The sequence below is a fragment of the Grus americana genome, chromosome 3 (genome assembly GCF_028858705.1).
Source record: "Grus americana isolate bGruAme1 chromosome 3, bGruAme1.mat, whole genome shotgun sequence".
In the NCBI taxonomy this organism is placed as follows: domain Eukaryota; kingdom Metazoa; phylum Chordata; class Aves; order Gruiformes; family Gruidae; genus Grus; species Grus americana.
Window position 1 is genome coordinate 46,702,262 of NC_072854.1, and position 16,897 is coordinate 46,719,158.

General features: G+C 35.4%; 1 protein-coding gene across 1 annotated transcript in view; it reads left to right on the forward strand.

The window, feature by feature from the left end:
• Positions 1–16,897, forward strand: part of GRIK2 (glutamate ionotropic receptor kainate type subunit 2) — a 431,194-nt gene that overhangs the window by 158,469 nt on the left and 255,828 nt on the right. The window contains exons 5-7 of the mRNA XM_054822179.1: positions 8,648–8,829; positions 12,456–12,509; positions 15,742–15,915. Of these exons, the coding sequence (XP_054678154.1) occupies positions 8,648–8,829; positions 12,456–12,509; positions 15,742–15,915 (410 nt within the window). The remainder of the gene's footprint in view (positions 1–8,647; positions 8,830–12,455; positions 12,510–15,741; positions 15,916–16,897) is intronic.

Here is a 16,897-nt window from a genome sequence, read left to right on the forward strand (position 1 = left end):
AAGCAATACATTATCATTTTTGAAGTTTTTGAGATTCTGAAGATAGGAGTAGCCTTTAAAAGAGCATTAGTGTTCTTTTGTACAGGAAAAGGTTCGTGTGTTCAGCCTATTGCAAAGTGCATTTGCTTGCATTCTTCCTGTGCAGCACAAAGGCAGCATTAACAGAAATGATAAATAGTTTGATGAGCAGGCCAGGTGGCATAGCAATGGCTTGCAAGACTGCTGGGCTGGAGACACAGGTTTTAAAACAAACTTAGGGCTCTTGCTTCCTGGACTGGTTGAAGTTGAACATGTCGAGGAGGTAATGTGATTGATCTCTTTGGAGGAAGATGCCAGCTGGAGAGCTCACAAACTGCTCCTTCAGGACTCTCCTTAAAGATGAATTGATGGCAGCTTCTGAAAAGAGTTACTCACACCCCATTCTTCCCAGCCATTCAGAGGTAAGACTCTATCACAGTGGCTGCTAAAAGAAGGAATTGAGAGTTTAAAGGGACAGGAAAAAGGTGTCCCTGGTGAAAGAAACTACAGGAAGTATGTTCCCAAAATGCAGCTATTATTTCTATACCGTTGTAAAATAGATTTTTTTGTTTTTAGGAGCTTGTCCACACAAATGGTTGTGTTTGTGGTTTTGTGGGGGTTTTTTTGTTTTTTTTTTTAATTACACTGGGATCCTGTAATGCTAATAAAAGAAGAGGTCAGCATTTCATCTGAGGGCTGTACTTCATTTTATGTTATAAATCAGTTGTTTAAAAATATTCTAGGCTGAAATCTGTGCTTTTGCATTGACAAATGTCTCCTCAAAATCATGATGAAGAAAGGACTCATTTTGTCCTTAGCTTCATTGTCCTTGTAGTTTTCATATTATGTTCCTGCCTTCATTGGTACCTCTTTTTCTGGTTGGCTATAAATGAGCTACACACGTGCCCTTTTGAAACTGTCCCTTGGCGATCCAGAGACTTTATTTCTCAGTGCATGACAGCTCGCTGCTTTGATCCTGAGTAACCAGCTTGTCCATTTCCTCTAATGTCAGACAACAGCAACAAAAGTTACTTTGGGATTAACAGTAGCTGAGAAATTTATAGTTAGTGTATAACCACTCCATGCTTGTTTGACATAAAACTACCTTGGCCCTTAGCTATATGCACATGGGGTAGGAGGGTAGAAATGGAGTCTCACAGCCAAACCGAACACGATAGGAAGAATCAATCTTCCCTGAGTCCCGGGAATCTCAGTCATCCAAATAGGCCATAACAGTATTAGGAAAAAGTGAAAATACAGACAGAACAAATTCTGGCAACATCTGAAAATGAAATCAAACAATGAATTTGTCTGACTTTGCCTTGATGTATTCAGGACTACATGTTAGACTACATCAGGCAGAGCTCATTTTTGGTTACTGGAAGGCACTAGTTTTACTGCAGAAAGCCTTAAATGTACGATGTCTTATAGCTGTGAAAAACTGAACTCCAAACACAGATTGTTGCTATAAGGATAGTGGCAGAATTTATTTATATCATATGTGGATTGCCTGGTTACTTCTCAACTGTGTGATGTTTTGATCTGGACCTTTTTTTGGCCATTGCACCTACTCTTCCTGCGGAAACCAGGATGTTAGGGTGCAGCAGGGAGGAGAAGATCAGTGACAGCCAGGAGCTGGGAAGCAGTTACTGTCCACAGATAGACCTAGGTGCTATAATTTACATAGAGGAGCCTGTTCTTTTAGGTTATATCTTTTCAGCACTTAATTTTTTCTTTGGTCACAAATAATGACCCACTGTTCAATATTTAGCCTGGAAAAGAAGGGGAGGGGGGAATTAAACTGTTTGAAATGATTGGAAAACACTGCAGGCAAAACAATCCCAAGTCAGGGTATTTTACTTAACTACTTTTAAACACAAGCTTGCGATCACTCATTTTGTTTTTGAGAAAAAGGGCATAATTACATAATTGCACACCTTTCCTTTCCCTAGGAAGAAAGAAAACACGATGTGTATTTTCACCACAGGTTACGTGCAGACCATCGACGTTTACCCTGGGAGGTGACTTGGGGAGCAGCAGGTTCAGGCTGTTTTGTGTAACAGTTTCTGCTGCTTTGTGTGATATGGCGTTTCCCGTCGCTCCAGGCTGCAGCCCCTCGGGGTGTCCCTGCATGGCCACTGCTGCCTCCCCCCAGCTGGGCTGTGCTGTGGCAAGGAGCTCCCTCCTTTAAGATGGTGTCTCCAGCCCTGAGTGGCAGCCGGTGTCTTTCTTCAATACCTTTGAGCAGGGCTGTCTCCCTTTGGTGGCCAGTGGGTTATTTTCACTGCTGTTGAGGTTGGCTCAGCGCTGGCTGGAACCGGCTGTGTTCTGCACTGGGCAGGTCAGGATGCACCCCCCTGTGCCTTGCATGGGAGATAATCTCCAACATATTTCAACTCCAGTGCCTTCATCCAGGCATAGCGGAGAGGAAAAGGTACTGCTCTCACACACTTTATATAACACAAATACTGCATCACAAATACTAGGTATGGTGTGGAAGGAAACTTTCAGCCTTTGATTTATATTTGCAAGAGCGTGCTTTTGAAGTATGATCTAGGCCTGGAAAGCCTTTACTCAGTCTCAGTTCCCATTAATGCCCGAATGAGGAAACGCTGCTTCTCAGCACTTTACCCATTGGGGTTCTGACACAGAAATAAAAGTACCAGAGAGAGGTGCGCTCAGCGCTATCTGAGTTTTTGTTCCGTGAGGTGTTTCTCTGCAGCGAGGAGCTGTAGGGTGACTGTGGTAGTGGTACTTGCCACCCGTGACAACAGCTTCACGGTAGCTCCCCGCTCTGCGCGCTCTCTGCAGAGCGGCGTGTCCGGGGGCTCTGTGCAGGAGGCAGCAGCCTTTGCGAGTGAGGGAGTTTTGTTTTCTGAAATGGGTCCCGTGAGAGCCTAGCAAGCTGGAAACTGTTGAACTTGTGCCAGCAAGGATTTATTTTTTAAGTATGGATGAGGATGAACAAATATTCCTCGTAGTGGATGGTCAGGTGGACTATTGAAGGGAGTCGTTTAATAGACCGGAACATGTTTTGTGCCTGGCATAAATTATTGGAACTTAAGAAATGCTAGTGGCTGGAAACACAATGGAAAATATATGTTAAAATTCTAAAAATGTAAGTGTGTGTTAACTGTAACTATTACTAAAATTAAATATTCTGCTATACATAGAAGCTATAAGCAACAATACTACACCTTAAAAACTGAAGGTTGCTTTTTTTCATTTCACATGGATGAGGACAGGAGAAAAACTTTAGCTTTGAAATGCCTGGAATTTGTCTATGTCTCAGATTTGCTTTATCTTTAAAATATGTTTTGAGGAAGCTCATTGGTTACTGTTTATGTGTCCTGACAGTTATTGAAGGCATAAATACTTCTTGATTTGCTTGCATGCACACCTGTACTGCCCCAGCACAGAGGTCCAGTCAGTGCACTACAGAGGTGTGCATTCACAGGTTTTCATCCCGTCACTCTCATGCTCAAGTTCCTCTAGTAGCTTCTACATCTTTTGTACTGCCTTCACAGTGTGGTACTTTGTTTACTGTTCATCGCTTCTCTCTCAGATATATAGGTAACCTCGAAAACAGACACTATACTCATCATAGTGTTCTCCTTGACAGTTTTTAATTGCTCTGGTATTAGTTGCTGCATCTGTAAATCTTCTATTTCAAGTTTCGGTGGGATTTTTTCTTTCTCTGGGGTAGTCTCATCATGATATGATTTATGAAGAGGAGGACTATTTTTCTAATTCTTGAACAGCCCAGTTAGGCTCCTGAGGAGAGCATGAAGTGATGCACACTTTGCTCACCTTCTTGGGTAATGCTCTGAAAGAGAAGAAAGCTTGGAAGAAAATTTTTGAATTGTTAGCTCTCACCCCCTGCAATTTTTGTCACTCATAGAGTAGATGTAAGAGTATTGTAAGACAGACATCTACTTCACAAGCTCCTATAGGCCACAAAACATTTCTTGCCATTGTGTAACAAACCTTGGCAGCAAAAGACCAAAACTGTATTGCATTGATGCAGGAAATGGCGATAGATCAAGGGACCTGTCATTTTGTGATGTCCTACATTTGTTTACTAAAATTTTGGAACTTATGGACTTGCTAGAGCAGTAAGCAACCTCCTTTTTTCCCTTCCTTCCATCCCACCTTAACATTCCTTGACAATCTGAAATGTTCATCCTGTCTCCAAAGGTGTAACAAAGGTGATTGGTTTAACACTTGAGAATAGGAATAAAACATACCAATTGGGCACTTTGCCCTCCTAGGTAAACAATGCTTTGAAAGAACAAACAGTTTGCAAGCAAGAAAGAACAATCAGATTTACTTTTAACCCTTGAGATATTTAAAGTATCGAGTATGGTACTTTTACAGAACTCAAACTTCATGAATAATTTTAACGTCTTATACAACTAAATTAAATTGAAAGTCACTTCCACAAACATAAGTTTTGTTCTGGAGTGGTTCTGATTCCAAAACTTGCACAGTAGAATGAAGCTACTTTTGTCTCTTGCTGTTCTTTAAAAGTGGTTCAGTATAGAAATATGAGAATAGGGACTAAAGCCCAGGTGTTTCCTTTCTCAGATGACTGTTATAAACTGTCATAACCGTCATACTAAGAAGTGTTGTTTTGTCTTCTACTGAGCAACTCCAGCTGCAGATTTGGATAACAATGCACTTAAGAATGGTCTATAATACTTTATTCATTCCTTGCCTCCCAAATAAAATAATATTTAATTCTTCTGGAAAAACAAAAAGGCCAAATATATTTGAGACTACAAAAATCCTGAGGGAAAAGTCATCATGCTATTATTCAAGAACAACTGTGCAATTGAGACACAGTTCTGATTTTCCTTGTTTTGAGTAGATGCATATTTTGTAATCATTGCCTCCATCTGAGACTCAAACAGCAGTGTAGTTTTCAATCTCCTAATTTTCAATCTCTTTTAGCATATTTTCACCAGTAATGTTTCTTTTTTAAATAGGTTTCAATTTTCTGTACATCTCATAAATATGATTTTTTGAGCAAATTGTGGACTTCTCAACTTTGGCAGTTTACTTAATGTTCTCCCATTGGGAGATCGATACTTGCTTTCTAAAACTGATTATAATCTCTATCCTACCACACATCTGTGACATAAAGCTATGATTGAGAGTTTCATGTCATCTTAATCTCCCATACTCACAGTGCCTTCTAGTTGTGATGATCTGCTACAAGGAATGACTGAAAGCTCATGGTAAACATTCAGTGTGACGTAGAACTTTTTCTACTAAATATTACTTGGAGGTTAAAATACAGATCATCCCTGAAGTCCCCATTAATACCTGAATACTTCAGGGGTACAAGTTCCTGATGATGTCCGTACATTCAGATTCTTGCCCACTACACCAAAACTGCCATTTCGCTGTCTTCTTGCTCTTAAGTGTGATGTAAGTGGTTCATATACTGACAGCTCATATATCAGCATAGGATGCTATTGTTTGTTATATGGCAAAACATCTTGCAGCACTGTCTGAACTACGGTGGCTATTTAGAAAGACTTTCTGTCTGTCTTAGTCATGTTTGACTAGTAAGCATCAAAAGCCAGGATTTCTTGGTGTTTTTTTTTTTTTTTCTTTTTTTTTTCTGGCAGTGTGTCATACTACCTGTCCCACTCTTGTGATTTGTAGTTCTTAAGTGGAAGTGCATGGATATCAGAGCAAGTGAGCAACTGACAGAACTTTGCCTTTGAGAAAGATTCTGCTTTGATATGCAGTCCTTCCCGCAATCTGAAATCTAAATTTTTTGACTGCAAGAGCATACATTCTAGTTTCTTTATTTTTCTTAGTCTTAAGGAAATGCGAAAGACTTTGGGATAATCCTAAGTGGGTTTTTTGACGTGTTATTGCCAGTTACTTTTGATAAGGTGGTTAATGGCTATGGCGTATTCTATGTTGTTCATTTCAAAGCTTTACTTTCATGCAATTATCCCAGATCATCTGAAAAAGGTACTAATATGCAGTAGATACGTAAGCTTTTAAGTTAGAAAAGACAGCTCTTTATATAGCTTTTAAGTATATTTAATCAAGATTATTTAGAAATCAAGTATTAAATTCATTTAAGCTTCCATTAAATACATTAATTCATTTTATGTAAATATCATTATAGGATTTGAGGTAAATATGGCAATTTTTAGATTTGAATCTGAAAGTACTATTTTTACAATCATGTATACTTACATCTGCCATTTACTCAGAAATCAGATATACACTAGCTATCACTTCTGTGTCTTAGCAAGCAGAAACCAGGTCTAGTCATGAGAAAGTACTTCAGTTTCAATATCTGTTCTGCCCTCAGCATCTCTACTAAAGATTGCCAATAAACATAGTGATGTTTCTGTGATTTTTTTAATGGTGGCTTTTATGTTCTTTTCAAAGCAGGACAAGCAAATGAAAATGAAGCAAAGAAAGCAGGACAAGTCTAAAATTAGACTTGCTAAATATAATGTAATAGGAGTCAATTATTTAGAAGTTATTTGCACTGTACAAAAGTTTCCAATTGTCTTCTTTTAGCAAGCAATGACAAAATAATCTAGAACACATGGAATTAGTTTTTATCCCCTCTTGAGTTAAAACATTTTACTCTGACCTTAAATTTTAGTATACTCTTATGTTATATGTGAAAGACCATTAACATTTTTCACATTATAATTTTGTATGGAAAATTTCAGCCCACACTGAATTACTGGATTTAATTCTTCACAGTTCTTTAGCTGTTAATGAAGATCCTATAGAAATGTTTTTAGCAGATGGGGATTTGAGAGATTATTTAGCTATAGGTAGCAGCTGTGTCAGTTTGAACAATACACACATTGTTGAGAATATTTCTATGTGATAGGGGTATTACTGAGAAATTGTGATGAAATATGAGATACTGTATCTGTGACATAGACTTGTGAGCGAAGAAAAAATTTGTAAATGGACTAAATAGCAAAGTTGTCCTTCCCCATTCTGCTTTTGGCCTTAAGAGGTCTGCTGGGATCCTCTGCCAGATAGGTACACCTGCAGTCTTAATTTAGGAAGGGTTTTTATAGTAAGCTATAATTCCTGTTCCAGCTATTTTCAGCAGAAACTGTTGAGAAAATAATGTGGATCCTTTGCAGGATCAAAAAGGGGGAATGATGAAGCAGAGGAGACTGATTTTGTCTTTCGGATATATTCTCTACTGGTCTGGTTCTGCTGGAAATGAGTAGAGCTAAGTTTTTTACAGTCTGAAAGCTTCATAGCAAAAAACCGTAGCAATACTACGTTATTAAAATCTCTCAGCATTATTTTACTAAAAGAACATTCTATATTGGAAAAGGCTGTATTAAATCCTCTGTCAGAGGTTATCGCAATTTCTTACTGATGCTGTAGTGTGGTACCATGTTACGTTACAACATCACTTCCTGAAATCAAGACAGCTCTGACATCCAGTTGTAACCAGGAAGAATATTTGGAGATATAAAATAAAATACCAGTGGTTTTTAATACTAGATGGTGCTGCTCATGTTGACAACTAATTAATAATTAGTGATCTCCATTAATATTTTTGATGTAGTGAAGTGAGCTATTTCAGATTTAAGAAGTACTTCATTTATGCCTGGATCCTGCGGTACCTGAGATCCTAAACAGAGCTTCTATTTTTGGGCAGTTGGGTGTATTATATACGTGCACTGCAAACACATTGATGAACATTAACCCTTTTTACTGCCACTGAGTGGAGCATGCTCCAATGCAAGAAGGAAGTTAGCACGGCAGAATACTTTTTGTTTGTTTGTTTGGTTGGTTTTTGTGTTTTCTAACACAGAAATAAACTGCTACTTTATAGGAGACTTGTTTTTCCCCTGTAATTTCGGTACAATTAAACAACCTAATATTAGTCACAGACAAATTAGTGATCTGTAAACCACACCACCCCACCCTGTTAGCTGATGTGAACGATAAGAGTTTTGGAAGATTGTTACTGCATCTAATTCCATAGTAAAAATAAAGTAATTCAAAATGGAACTGTAGAATATTGAAGATGAATGCAATGGCATGAGTCATTTATTCAGTCTTTTTGCTCCTGCATATATGTTTTGTTACCTGTATAATCAAGAAAAAAAATTTAATACTCTCATGTGAATTATATGAGAATGTTCTACAGTGCTGAAATGATTCACAACTTTCTATGTAAACCTGATAGATTAGTTAGGAGATTGGCTAGTCTGATTACAAAATATTAGTCTGGGATATTGCTTTAATTGAATTAGAATAATTACATATGTTCTTTGAAGAGGAATGTCATAGTTGCATGATTATGCTAAAGGAAGATTCGTTGGTTTTAAGGTAATCCTAACTGAGGCTGCTTACTGTCTGTTAATATTAAGGAAGAAGAAAGACTTGAGTGATAAGAAATTATCATGAGTTCAAATGCTTTATTTTCTATACTTTTTCTTTTTCTTTTTTTTTTTTTTTTGTAAAATTTTTGTATATCAGTTGCAACATACTGAGAAGGGAGAAAAAATCAGGAAACTTTGAATGTTTATAGTAAGCTGTCCTGCTAGAAGCTCAGGTTCTTGTTTTGACAATTTTCTTTTCTTTTGACTCCTCTGTTTTCTTTAAGGCCTTATTCGATTACAAGAGCTCATCAAGGCTCCATCACGATACAACCTGAGACTAAAAATCCGTCAGTTACCAGCTGACACGAAAGATGCAAAGCCATTGCTAAAGGAGATGAAAAGAGGCAAAGAATTCCATGTAATCTTTGACTGCAGCCATGAAATGGCAGCAGGCATCTTGAAACAGGTAATCCTCATTTTCCTTTAGGTGGCCTAATCTTTTTCATCCCTAATAAATAAAAGTAATATCCAGACTTAATGGCACTTAACAAGCAGGAGTATGTCAGTTTTACTGAGGCTTAACTGAAAATTAGCCAAGGATTTCAGAGATAATTTTATTGGTGACTCTAATGGTAGCTGCTTTCATTAAGTTTTTTTTTTTAAAGAAACAGATTAATAGGTTCATGTACAGAGGAAAAGTTGTATCAGTCTTTCAGCTATGAAGAATTGGTCCTTTGGAGAATGAAGCCTCTAAATTGTGTACTCTTAATCAAGTAGTGATATTTGCATAGTATGTTACCAACAGACCACGTTGTTGTGTTCCACTGAAGGAGAGAACTAGTAGATATCTTTCAGAGCCATATTCTCCTTGCACTACTAATAGGACTGCAAAACACCTGAATATATTGGGGTAGGTGCTTTGAAAGTGTTTGTTTTGTTGTGTACAAGTAAGACGAGCAGGTGAGATACAGCAGAATGTCAAATACTTAACTGGCTTTACATTGCAGAAGCAGATTCCAGTGATGTCTTCCAAGAGAAGGTGGCAATATAGCGGTGTACAAAGGACGCGGCTCATAAAAAAAAAGCTTATTGTAACCCTGAAGTATGCACAAAAGACATATCTTTGTGTATCTCCTTTAGTTTAATAAGCTAGCTCCAAAGACTGGGAATTCCTTGTGTTCAGAGGCCATTTTCTCCACAGTTTTTTTAATTGAATATGACTTGCAGTAAGGAGGATAGGAAAAACACCTAAACCAAAGCAATATTCTACATTTCAAATGCACAGCTTTTAGTGACTTTAATTCATGTTTAGATTGCATTTGCTAGCAGACTGTATGGTTTAAACTGAGAACAAAATGTATTTAAGATTTGAAAATATGTCTCTCATTAAAGGCACTTAGGGGTATTGTTGCAAGTACAATTAAAATTGCTAGTAAACTTACATACATACTATAATTTCTTTGCTTTATTGTTCATTGATTAAAAGGCTTTTATTAATTCCTAGTAATTTTAAACCTCTGCTGGTGGTTTTTGCTCTTTGCTAAGCATCAGTCAGTGTAATTGTTTAGCGCAAATCGCTAAATGTACATTTAATTATTTTACCATATTAAAGATGCAGATGGAAAAGGTGTTGATGGCAATACAAAGCTGTAGTACTGACAATAACTCCTTCAAGGTATATTATTTATACTGTACCTAGTAGTTTTCAGGTGAAAGGAAATTTTTCTTTCAAAGTATACAACATTGTGAAAAACGTATGGCTAGAGGGAAATGGGAACAAAATTAAAAGCATTGTATCTTTAATCATGTCCCAGGACCCAAGAGTGAGCGTTCAGCCTCTTTAAATCAAATTGTGAACTGTTTTATCAAAGTACTCTCCTCATCCTAAAGATTATAAAAGGAAGATACAGCAATAATTCTTTCATGAGTGTTTATATCTTTATACAGTTTCTGTAGACTTTTAGCTTTCCATTCAGCTTCAATATTGCAATGCTTTAAATATGTCTAAAATTGGTAGTTCTGCAGCTGAATGTGAGCTCTTGCTGTCAAAATTGACACAAAGTATGTTAAGACTGTATTTATTATTTAGTTAAATCACTCCAAATCTAGTGTTTACAGGCATTTACTGAAAAATAATAATAAAAAAGATCTTTATATATTAATTTGTGAACTATTAATTAACCAATTGTTTCTGGTAGTAGAGGGATGAACTTGGGGAGACATGACAAGGAGTTTCTTCTTGGGAGGATGATTGGAAAGGTTAACAGTGAAGTTGGTGGGAGAAAAAACAAGTTGGAAATAAAGAAAAAAATTACCTTGAGAGGCCAGTGAAATAGCAACTACTGTTTTCTGGCCAAAAATACATCATGAAAAAGAAAAAAAGAATCCCGTCATTCAGACAAACATAATTAAATTAAGGCAAATCTCAGTGGTAACTACATCACCAGGCAACCAGAGAAAGCAGACATGATTTAAAAGGTTAGAGAAGCACTGGAATAATGAGAGCAGAGAAATGACAGTGTTTTGAAGAGGAAAAATAAGTGAGGTCTTTTGAGAAGTAAGGAAAGTGAGAGAAACAAGACCTGGAAAAGAGACACCACCAGCACATAGCAGAATCAGGAACATACGTAAAATGTTCTTGTGTAGAGATTCTGTGAAGTATGAAAGACCTGATGATTGCAAGTAGTTAAGATATAGGTGACTGCAAATGTGCTGTGTATGTAGAGGAAGATACCTTGGCTTTATTTAAAATCATCAACAACAAAAGTTCTTAAAAAAGCTAACTATGTCTGTAGTCATACAGTATCTTATGAAGTTGTAATATTTCTCACGAGAGATTGGTTTTCCTGTGCTTAAGAGAATTTAAATTGCTATTGGCACACTATACTGTAGTTCTAAATATTATTGTGGAATTCTAAATACACAGGTATAGGCATCCTTTGGAAAAGTGTTGTTTTGTCTAAAATATTATAAAATCTGATTTGTAGCTGATATTTCAAATTCATTTGAGTTTTTAACTTTTCTTTGGAAAAGAACACATAGACTAGTAATTTCATCATTTTTCAGACAATGTCACAAGTAAAAAGGCTCCCACAACCTTCACAACTCCAATAGTTCTTTTGTATACAAATTCTGGTATTATGACAGTTGTTGCCTTCAGTGTGTTTAAGGAGCTGTAACTGGTAGTGACTTAGCAAAGAAATCTGTTGATAATTCCTGGAAACGAAGAAAATATTGCTTACTTGTGTAGCTTTTTTAAATGCTAAAATTAGGTAAAAATCGCTGTAGATAGGAAAATGGTCAAATGAATCATACTAGTCTAAGGCAACTTTTGTGCAGGGCATGAAGATACATGCTTTTCAGGTGAAAGTGCCCTTAATGAATAAGAGTGATGAGACATCCATACTTTATTGCTTTAAAAGTGTATCTACAAATATTCGTTCTTATGCTGTTAAAAGTATGAACATTTTAAAATGCACAGTTGATCAAAAACTATTTGGTATCACACAGTTAGCAAGACAGATGAAGGTACTTAATAGATATCTGAGTTTATAGAGTAATACAATGAAAACTTGTTATTCATTTTTACTGAAGTAGTACGTATCTTGCTGTTCAAAACTTGACTCGAGTATTTTCTTCCATGGTTGGAAAAATGTACACATGTATAATATAAGCTTGGGTTCTTCTTTTAAATGCATAGTATTCATCAAAATATAAAAAAATATTTCCTGTTAGGTTATCCTTTTTAAGGGAAGGATTCAATAATGAATGAAAATATTGTCAACTCAAATTTTGTGTGGCAACTTAATGCATCTATTAATATGTAAAACTATAAGCCTCTTTCACATTTACTGCACTAAACAGTCTAATAATATTCTTTCTATCAGAAGATCTGGTTCATAAATTCCTTTAATAGTCAGTAATCTGCTCTAACTGCTAGCAAATGACTTGCTTGACCTAATTTTAGTATAATTCCAACCCTATAGTCTGATCCCAGTAGTGTTCTTTTGCAGCTTTTCATTTGCCATGTAAGTGTGATAAAAATGTATTATGTGACCTCAGAAACATTAATCTTTTGTTTATTTTTTTAAGGCTTTAGCTATGGGAATGATGACAGAATACTATCACTATATCTTTACCACACTGGTAAGTGGCTTATAAAAACATATTGATGACATCTAACAAAGATGTTACTTTCCTTAATTATGTTCAATGACAAAGTGAAAAAGGTCTCTCTGGAATGGGGTGTGAGTACAACATGTTTTCTCTGTTGAGTTTTCTTACTTTCAGTGAAAACTCATCAGCATGGTTTAATTATTGTTCGACAGTGTTCCCTGGAAACTGGTTAACCTGAAAAAGCAACTGAGTCTGTAGCACTGCAATTTTGAACTTTCAAGCAGGGTTAAGTATAGAATTCATAATTGATTATTTATATTATGATTTTTGTCCTTTTTCTCTTTTAGCTATTTGTAGGTGAAGATTATGACATTTTAAATTTACTTATATATTCCATAATTTTAACCCAACATTTTACAAGGTGGTTCTTCACAGTAATTCTTCACATATTTTTAACCCAACATTTTTCAAGGTAGTTCTCGTCATTTGATCCCTGAATAATTTTGTGTGATTAGCAGCATTTTATTTAACAGTCCATATGAGCTTTTTAGGCACATGAATTATCCAATATTCTTTGGTGTCCATTGTAAAAGTAACTAAGAAGGAATTTGATCATTCTTGGAGCCACCAGATTTAACATTTGCAATAAACAAACATTTAAAATGTGAACGGTTTTATAAAACATAACAAACATGTATGTGAAGACCTTTTTTTGCTGCTCATCACAGCCTAAGAAACAGTTTAAAAGTTGGTAAAATACTACTCTAGAAACTACAGTTGTGCACATTTCTCTGTTTTCCATTGTGTTCAAATTTGCCTATTTAGATTGCAGTTCATTAAGGTTCTTAAAATAAAAGTCATATCAAGCATGAGATGCATGTGCCTTGGTAAAACCATGCTTGAAATGACCTATGTTTAAAATCACATACACATTTAAGTCCTCACTGAAATTAATCCTTTGTGGTAGGATGGAAAGTTCACCTCAGGATCACAAAACAGAAGTTCATGGAAAGTATTAGCATGGATATAGCTTGTTAAATAGAAAGCAAGATAATCTGTGAAGTTCAATAGAACTGTAAGGGCAACATACCCCGCACAAGTACCTGTCTTATTTTAGAAGGGTAAATTCTATTAGTTACAGATTCTGGATTGCATGCAATAGAATTACCCTCACTAGTCTATCAAAATGGATTCTAGATATTTCAAGGGATTTTTTTGTTTTTTAAATTTTCATTTTTCTATTGGTGCAAATTGCTTCTTTGAGTGGTATGCTGTCCATTGGCATTTAATTTTTATTCTTAAAGCTGTGTTTAAAAATCAGGATTTTCTGTCATTCTTATTTCCTCATTAGAACACTAGCTTTTTTTTAGGAGAGATAAGTATTATATAGACTCGGAGCTATCAAAGGATAATTTAATGTGCACAAACAGATGATAGATTTTGATTTTGCAATGTATCTTTGGAACTTGCATCAGAATTTAGTTGGTTTTATATATTAATTGCTTCTTACCTGACATAGCGAAAGTCTTGTCAAATAAATTTTCCAGTCACAGTGTTTACAGCAGTCTTCTGTGTATTCTCCTCTTGATTGATTCAGGGTCTAATGCAGTAACTCATTAATACACCAACCTGTGTGTATTTACAATATATCCATAATATTGTTGTGTATATTTATTATATTCCAGTGTAAACATGAAGGTGTTTGGATTACATAATTACATCTGAGGTTCTGACTTATTTCACAGTAAAAACAGAGAGAATTTTTAAAGGGAAAAATGTAACATAGTTCTAGTTATGCTCAACCTTTCCTTTGGAAAAAAATGTTTTATTTCTTTAGAGAGAGGACATGAGTTAGGTTATTTGTAAATGAATAACTTAAAAGCATTTTGACACCTGCATATCTTAGGTATTATGTATGGAAAATTGTATCATAATTACTAGCTATAATTAAAAATGGGTAGTGGTTGATAACTGGTTGATATTTTTGTGGGCTTAGTGATGTTAACAATGAATAATGAATTATATTCTGGTTTTCCATAGTACAATAGTTAATCTTCAGCTCTATCCAGTAAACAAAATGGATTCAGACAAGTGTTACACCTAATGATACCACTTCATAGAAATTTATAATATATTAAACTGCCAGAAGAAATAAATAAAAAATGAGATGAACAACTAAGTATGAATTATGTGGAGAAATTCTATGTTCAATGAAATTAAAATTGTTATAGGACAGTAATGTCTTATGTATAATCTTGATTATGTCACTTAAAAAATTATTTAAAAGGAAACACAAAATAAATCAAATGGAAGTTCATCTATAATGCATGTATCTAGGCCTAGTGAGTCATGACTGTTTTCTTCATCAACTTAATTTCCCCCCCCCCATTTTCTAAACTTGACCTTAGACCTGAGTTTCCTGAAGTCAAGTACAGGTTCTATATTGTTTCTAAGGATTCTGTCAAGGGATTGGAATAATCTTGAGTTTACTGCTTGATCTAAAATTTGATTTTCTTCTTTTTATTAATTTATATCTGCCTCTATATGTGTGTTGGGGGGCTAAATATAAGCACACATACACTTACATATGTCTTGAAAAAAACATTAATTGGCAAAGGTTATTCTTGCAAAGATAATTCCTGATCAAAGATACGTCCATGTTTGGAAGTATGATTGATAGCTGTGAAAAATGCTTTTGGTTAAATTTAAAGCCATGTACATTTTCCCATCCACCCCAATTTATCCTTTAAGATCAACGTGTTAAAGTTTCACAGAGACTGAAGAGGCAAGGAAACTCTCGCTCTGTTATTTTGTGATTTGAAGTCTGTTCTGGTAAGCCAAAGAGATAGAGATTAATAGTAACATTTTTAGCAAATAATAATAATAATAATAATAATAATAATAATAATAATAATAATAATAATATTTAAGCCTACTCTAGTATTTAACCCTAACTAGTAGCGGATACTGTTCTGCACCTGGACTTAGCTTTTCCTAAAAGGCTTATTTATTTATTTATTTATTTATTAAACAAAAAATGGTTGAAGCAGTTCTTCCTCTGGAATCAGGTTACTCCCACTATCGGATCAGCTGAGTTGCTCGCTCACAGACACGGGCTCCCAGATAAACAGAACGTACTTCCTAGCATATACAGCACTGTTACTCCTGCAAATTGCAGTACTCTTGTCTTGGGAGATGGGTTAACAGTTGAAATAGGAATTGCAGTGTATTTAAGAATTTATACAGTGGTAATTTTTTTCAGGATCTATTTGCCTTGGATGTGGAACCCTACCGGTACAGTGGTGTTAATATGACTGGATTCAGGATTCTAAACACGGAAAATACCCAGGTGTCATCTATCATTGAAAAGTGGTCCATGGAGCGATTGCAAGCACCTCCTAAGCCTGATTCAGGTTTGCTGGATGGATTTATGACGGTATGAATATCAGTGTTTAGTTCCTTTTTTTTTTTTTTGTATATGTTTGTGAAGTTAAAAAAACTTTTAACTTCTGTTAAAAATTTTAGAAATGTGTGAAGTAAGCATATAGCTGCTGCTTATTATTGTAAGTCATTGTTTCATGCTTCCTTGTTTGCATTAATATTTTCATTCTTTGATTTTTAGCTTTTCAATTTAAAATTTAAAGCAGTTCATCTCTCTCAGTTGTATATTTTATGCGTTGATCAAAGATATAATTGATCTCAAACCTTTGGACAGTTACCAAGATCAGTAGCAACAGTTACTTTATCTGAACATAAGGTCATGGTCAATAAAATCATAGAATAACAAATATTGGAATAGAGTTCTGTGGGCCAGTCACATGTTTTTCATCTTTAGTGGTGCTGTAAAGAAAGTGCTGCTCTCAGAAACGCTTCTGGTGTGAGGCAGAAACCCACTATTACTGGCATACAACTGTGTAAGACCATACTTTACACCATTACTTCACCTCAGGATAGAGAAAGATAAGGAAGTGCATGAAAAACACACTGGTTTCTCTTCCTGGCCCTTAAGAGCCCTCTTTATAAATCTAAGTGGAACCAAGTAGTCATACAGACTGTGATGAATATTTAATGGAGATTCTTTTTGTTGATTAAGCATCTAAATGCACTTTGATTACCTGGATTTTAGATACCTGAGATATGCAGATAGAATTTAAAAGATTTTTAAAGGCCTAATAGTCTTGACAAGTGTTCGATGCTTACAGACCTTTTATAATTTGGTCCTTAGATACAGAAAAAAACATTCATAGGATGTCAGTTTTACAAGAAATGTCTTTGGAAGGTGTAAAAGAAAGTTATGTCATGACATCACCACACAAAGTTCTTCCTGTGCTCAGAATAAAATTAGTGGAATAAAAGAAGTCATGTTATTGACATCAATAAAGTTGTTAAGTTTGTCAAATTTTACTTCCATTTCACTG